Source organism: Fistularia commersonii, chromosome 3, assembly GCF_037954325.1.
Source record: "Fistularia commersonii isolate RoL2024-O1a breed Wild chromosome 3, RoL_Fcom_v1.0, whole genome shotgun sequence".
In the NCBI taxonomy this organism is placed as follows: domain Eukaryota; kingdom Metazoa; phylum Chordata; class Actinopteri; order Syngnathiformes; family Fistulariidae; genus Fistularia; species Fistularia commersonii.
In genome coordinates this window covers 25,589,392-25,595,391 of record NC_141286.1, presented here as the reverse complement: position 1 = coordinate 25,595,391, position 6,000 = coordinate 25,589,392, and the positions used below count along the sequence as shown (strand labels likewise).

General features: G+C 57.5%; 1 protein-coding gene across 1 annotated transcript in view; it reads left to right on the top strand.

Annotated features, from left to right (window-relative positions):
• The window catches only part of pcdh17 (protocadherin 17), a 59,932-nt gene that overhangs the window by 268 nt on the left and 53,664 nt on the right, over positions 1 to 6,000 (top strand). Inside the window, exons 1-2 of the mRNA XM_086144364.1 lie at positions 1 to 632; positions 1,457 to 4,281. The exon at positions 1 to 632 is cut by the window's left edge and continues 268 nt beyond it. Of these exons, the coding sequence (XP_086000490.1) occupies positions 1,786 to 4,281 (2,496 nt within the window). The 5' untranslated portion in view covers positions 1 to 632; positions 1,457 to 1,785. The remainder of the gene's footprint in view (positions 633 to 1,456; positions 4,282 to 6,000) is intronic.

Here is a 6,000-nt window from a genome sequence, read left to right as displayed (position 1 = left end):
CTTGGGGGACACGCAAGGGCGCAGCTTTGACTTACGAGCTGCCACTGATTGATTGATTGATTGATTGAATGATTGACGCGCACTTTGGATCTACATTTTTTTTTTCACGCATCAGGACCCCCTTCCTCTTCTTCTTCTTTTTCTTCTTCTTGTTCTTCTTCTTCTTCCTCCGTGTCCGTGGACCGCGGTGACTCACTGGCGGCTGCAGACGAGCCTCTGCATCCTAATCACCCGGCGGAGGAGAAACGCAGGAGTCCCCGCTTCTACTTTTCTCCGGAGCACTTTTTCATTTACCCCCCCCCCCCCCCCACCTCCTCCCTTCTTTTTCTTCTTTTTTTTTTCTCCCCACGTATTTATCTATATATTTATTTATTAATTTATTTGATTTCCACGGCGCTGCGCTGTTTCCTGCGTCGAGGTTGTGTTTTTTTTTTTTTTCTTTCTGGAGGGGGAGAAGCGAAGCTAACCCCCCCCCCCCCTCCAAACCCCCACGCAAACCCCCTCTAGCCCACGAAAGTCTTTCCCGGGAATAAAAACTCCCCCCTTTCTCCACCTCCACCCATCCTTCTCCGTATCGCCTCTGGAAGCGACTCTGGATTTTTCCTCCCGACTATTGCGGCGGTTGTCATTAGGTAAGTTGGCGTTTGTCTTCTACGCCCTGCAGGCGTGCGTGTACGCTCGTCCACCTCCTTCTCCTTCCATTCGTGTTGCACAAATCCTCACTTTGCATGCGGATGCAACAGCTTCTCGGAGGCTTCCTGCAGGGAGGGAGGAGGAGAATTAAAAAGCGGCTGCGATGTTGGCAGACCCTTTTTTTTTGGCAATTTCTTCTCTTTTATGAGGCTGATTTTTAAATATCCGGATTATGCGGATTTGTTAATGCGTGTAAGAGGCTCATACCGCGCACACTTTTTTTTTTTTTTTTTTTTTTTTTTTTTTTGTTTGACATCCAGAGCGCCGCCACAATGGGGGCCGTCTGGAGCCCGGAACGCCTGCTGCACCGCCCGCCGCACCGCCCGCCGCACCGCCCGCCGCACCGCCCGCAGCACCGCACCGACTTTTCGGGTCGGCGTTCCCGCGACGTGCGTGTGACGGGGTGAATGCATGTCCGCATGCATGTGTGTTCTAGCATAATAAAGTTGTGTGTAATCTAATAATCGTGTGTGTGTGTGTGTGTGTGTGGGTGTGAGGGGTGGTCGTCCTTGGCGTGCGTGGCAGGACCGTGCAGGAGCGTCTTCCCAAGGTTAACTAATTGACAACCCTCCTCCTCCGCTCTCCTCCATCCCATAATTGTGGGGATGAATTACACATGAGTCGTGCTTCGCCCCCTCTTGTCGATCCGTTCCCCTTTATCTGTTTTGATGCAGGCGGATAATTGGCGCTTTTATAATAAATATATCTTTTTTTTTTTTTTTTTTTCCTCCCCCCCGTCCCTTCTTTTTCTTCTTCTTCTCAGGTGGTTTTATTGAAGGCTCACCATGACTGTTCCGTTCGGGGAGCGGATCGCGGTCGTCGCTCGGATGAGACCGGGCGCCGGGCTGAATGTAAATTAGGTGTTCAGCGCCAACAGATCGCCCCGGAGAAGAGCCGCCGCCGACGAGGACGACGACGACGACGACGACTAAGAAGAAGAGGAAGATCGGCGAAGACAAAAGGCGAAGACCTCGCGCGATGAGGAGGACCCTTTCTTTGAGCCGGCGCGCGAGACATACCGAACCCGAAGGGAATATCAACAGGTCGGCGTGAAGGCAGCGGCGGTCGTAGCGGCTTCCACAGAGAGCCGGGATGTATCTGTCCGTTTTGTTTTTCCTCCTCCTGTGGGCTCGAGCCCTCACGCTGAAGAACTTGAACTACTCGGTCCCGGAGGAGCAGGGCCCGGGGACGGTCATCGGCAACATCGCCAAAGATGCCAGATTGGGACTGGAGCAGACGGGACAAGGGGGGCCGGGCAAGAAGGCCAACTTCAGGGTGCTGGAGAACTCGGCGCCGCACCTGATCGACGTGGATCCGCAGAGCGGGCTGCTCTACACCAAGCAGCGCATCGACAGGGAGACCTTGTGCAAGAGGAACCCCAAGTGCCAGCTCTCCATGGAGGTGTTCGCCAACGACAAGGAGATCTGCATGATCAAGATCGATATCCAAGACATCAACGACAACTCCCCCGTCTTCCCCTCGGACCAGATCGATATCGACATCTCCGAGAACGCCGTGCCCGGGACGCGCTTCCCCCTGACCAGCGCGCACGACCCGGACGCCGGGGAGAACAGCCTGAAGACCTACCAGATAACCCGCGACGACTACAACCTGTTCTCCCTGGAGGTGAAGTCCCGCGGGGACGGGACTAAATTCCCGGAGTTGGTGATACAGCGGCCGCTGGACCGCGAGGAGCGCAGCCACCACACCCTGATCCTGTCGGCGACCGACGGCGGGGAGTACGTGCGGACGGGCACGATGCAGATCAACGTCAAAGTCATCGACTCCAACGACAACAGCCCCGTGTTCGACCAGGCCTCGTACGTGGTGGAGATCCCCGAGAACTCCCCGCCCGGCAAAGTCCTGATCGACCTGAACGCCACCGATCCCGACGAGGGCAACAACGGGCAGGTGGTCTACTCGTTCAGCGGCTACGCCCCGGAGAGGATCCGCGAGCTGTTCTCCATCGACTCCAGGACGGGGGTGATCAAGATCCAGGGCGAGATCGACTACGAGGAGAGCCCCGTCATCGAGATCGACGTCCAGGCGAAGGATCTGGGTCCCAACCCCATCCCGGGCCACTGTAAGGTCACGGTCAAAGTGCTGGACAGGAACGACAACTGGCCGTCCATAGGCTTCGTGTCGGTGAGGCAGGGCGCCATCAGCGAGGCGGCGCCCCCGGGCACCGTCATCGCCCTGGTCCGGGTGACGGACAAGGACTCGGGGCGCAACGGGCAACTCCAGTGCAGGGTTCTCGGCAACGTCCCCTTCAAGCTGGAGGAGAACTACGACAACTTCTACACGGTGGTGACGGACAGACCGCTGGACCGGGAGATGCAAGACGAGTACAACGTGACCATCGTGGCCAAGGACAACGGCATCCCGCCCCTGAACTCCACCCGGTCCTTCACCGTCAAGATCCTGGACGAGAACGACAACGTCCCGCGCTTCACCAAGTCGGTGTACCTCCTGCAGATCCCCGAGAACAACATCCCGGGGGAGTACCTGGGGTCGGTGCTGGCCCACGACCCGGATCTGGGCCAGAACGGCACGGTGTACTACAGCATCGTCAACTCCAACGTGAGCGGCGGCGACGTCAACACCTACGTGAACGTCAACGCCGCCAACGGCGCCATCTACGCCGTGAGGTCCTTCAACTACGAGCAGATCAAGTACTTTGACTTCAAGGTTCTGGCGCGAGACGCCGGGTCGCCGCACCTGGAGAGCAACGCCACGGTGCGCATCAGCGTCCTGGACGTCAACGACAACATCCCGGTCATCGTCCTGCCCCTGCTGCAGAACGACACCGCCGAGATCCACGTGCCGCGGAACGTCGGCGTGGGGTACATCGTCACCACGGTGAGGGCGGTGGACAACGACTACGGCGAGAGCGGGAGGCTCACGTACGAGATCTCCGACGGCAACGAGGAGCGCCTCTTCGACATCGACCCCGTCACCGGGGAGGTGCGGACCGCCCACCCCTTCTGGGACAACGTGAACCCCGCGGCGGAGCTGATCATCCGCGTGTCGGACCACGGCAAGCCCACGCTCACCGCCGCCGCCAGGCTCCTCATCAAGGCCTCCAGCGGCCATCCCGCCGACGGACTCCTGCACGTGGACGACAATCAGACCTGGGACATGTCGCTGCCCCTCATCATCACCCTCAGCATCATCTCCATCATGCTCCTGGCTGCCATGGTGACCATAGCCATCAAGTGCAAGCGGGAGAACAAGGAGATACGCACCTATAATTGCCGCATTGCAGAATACTCGCACCCGCAGCTGGGGAAAGGCAAGAAGAAGAAGATTAACAAGAATGACATCATGCTGGTGCAGAGCGAGGTGGAAGAGCGGGATGCCATGAATGTGATGAACGTGGTAAGCAGCCCTTCCTTGGCCACCTCTCCCATGTACTTTGACTACCAGACACGCCTGCCACTCAGCTCACCAAGGTCAGAGGTCATGTACCTTAAGCCCACTGCCAATAACCTCAGCGTGCCCCAAGGCCACGTGGGATGCCACACCAGCTTCACAGGCCCAGTCACCAGCACCACAGACACACCTACTAACCGCATGTCCATCATCCAGGTAAGATCGACTGCACTCTTCTTCACGACGTTCACCCTCACCGGCCTCAGAGAGCACCTGCGGCTTTTCGCTCACGCCCGATTAGCAAAGCGCACGAGTAGGAAGTCACGGTCGCGGAGGTGCCTCCTGGCCAGGAGGTCCGATGTTGGATTCCCGCTGCAGGGCGCGGAGTCTCCGTGGTCTCCTTGTATCTGCGTGGGTTCCTCTCACGGTCCAGAAACATGGAGGAGGTTCACTACATTGTAGGAGACCCTACATTTTCCAGCATGACGTAAAGGGTGCACGTTTGTCTACATGCCTGTTTGGTTGTATGTCTCGGTTTGTGGACCTGCGAGCGACTTGAAGGGTGAACCCGCCTGTCGGCCGATGACGGCGGCGCAAAAACGCAGGAAAAGCGATAATGATCGGACGGGAGGAAGGAGTCTCCCATCACGGCCGGCAATGAAACGCTTGTTCGAGTGAAAAGACGGACGTTTGAAGGTTTTCTCAGGTCCGCGTTTCTTTTAAATCACTTTATTGTCACTATATCTAGCGATAGATGATATGGCATCGAGAGAACTCCGCCCGTGCACCGGCGCGCCGCTCCGCTCCGCGTTGTTTGTTCTATTTACGAACGCCGTTACATTAATCGAATTCGACAGCTGCAGTGACTTAGCGGTTAATTCCAGCGATTTAATTCCCGGAGATTAGCGGATCGGGCGTATTTTCACGGCTACTATAGGCATCTTTGTCGGGCGTTCCTGGGCCTGTAAGCCGCTAACGCGGTAAGTTCTCCGCTTCTTTGGCCTCTAAGCCCATTTAAGAAAAAAAAAAAAGTCTGTCGTGTCAGACGAGGATTAGCGACCGGTCGCGTGCGATGCCTTGAGGAACGGCGAGGAGCCGTCGGTGTTTCCCCGCCGGGGTCGCGACTCCAAAGAGGAACCCCTGTTCTTCCCAGACGGGACTGTACCGTCCGGTGGTCTCTCGCCGCAAACGGAGACGGACGTGACGATGACCGTGATCGGACGCGACGCGTTCCCACCGGGGGGGACGGAGGCCGCGGCCCCTCGTTCCCGTTCCGGTTCTTTAAACCTGGGCTTCCATTGTGAGGCGGCTGCGTAGGGCCAGGGGTCAGCGCGCTCGGCGTTAGCACTTCCCAATCAAGTTTCAAAGGGGGGCCTTTTCTTTGTTAATGTGACGACAAGGGGAAGAAGAAGAAGAAGGAGGTGGTGGTGGTGGTGGGCTTGGTGAAGAAGCTGCTGCACATCAGCGCCTCCCCACCTCCACCTCCACCTCCACCTCCACTTCCAAGGGCAAAACAAGGAACAAGACATCCCTCTTGTTTACAGAGGGTCCCTGAGAAGCATGTTGGGTGCCCTCCTGTATTATTCAGGAGAACCGCTGTAGAAGGAGATCGCCCGAGGTGTTCGGTATCTCCTCGCTCGCGGACAGGAAGTAACCCGAGCCGAATGTCAGGAAACAAGGACAACAGCCCCCCCCCCCCCCTCCTCTCCGCCATCGACCCCGCCATCGATCCCGAAGCCGTTCGTCAGTTCGGTAGACGTGAAGAAGCTCCCGTCTCGCGCTGACGTTCCGCTACGGCTAAAGCGAAGTGGCTATAAAAATATCGGCGCGGCTTCGCCGGCCTTATCAGCCGGCGCCGGGAGCTCGGTTCAAATTCCCCGGGATAAGGAGACGGATGATACGTAATGATGCCTAATTCCGCTTAAGGCATTGAGG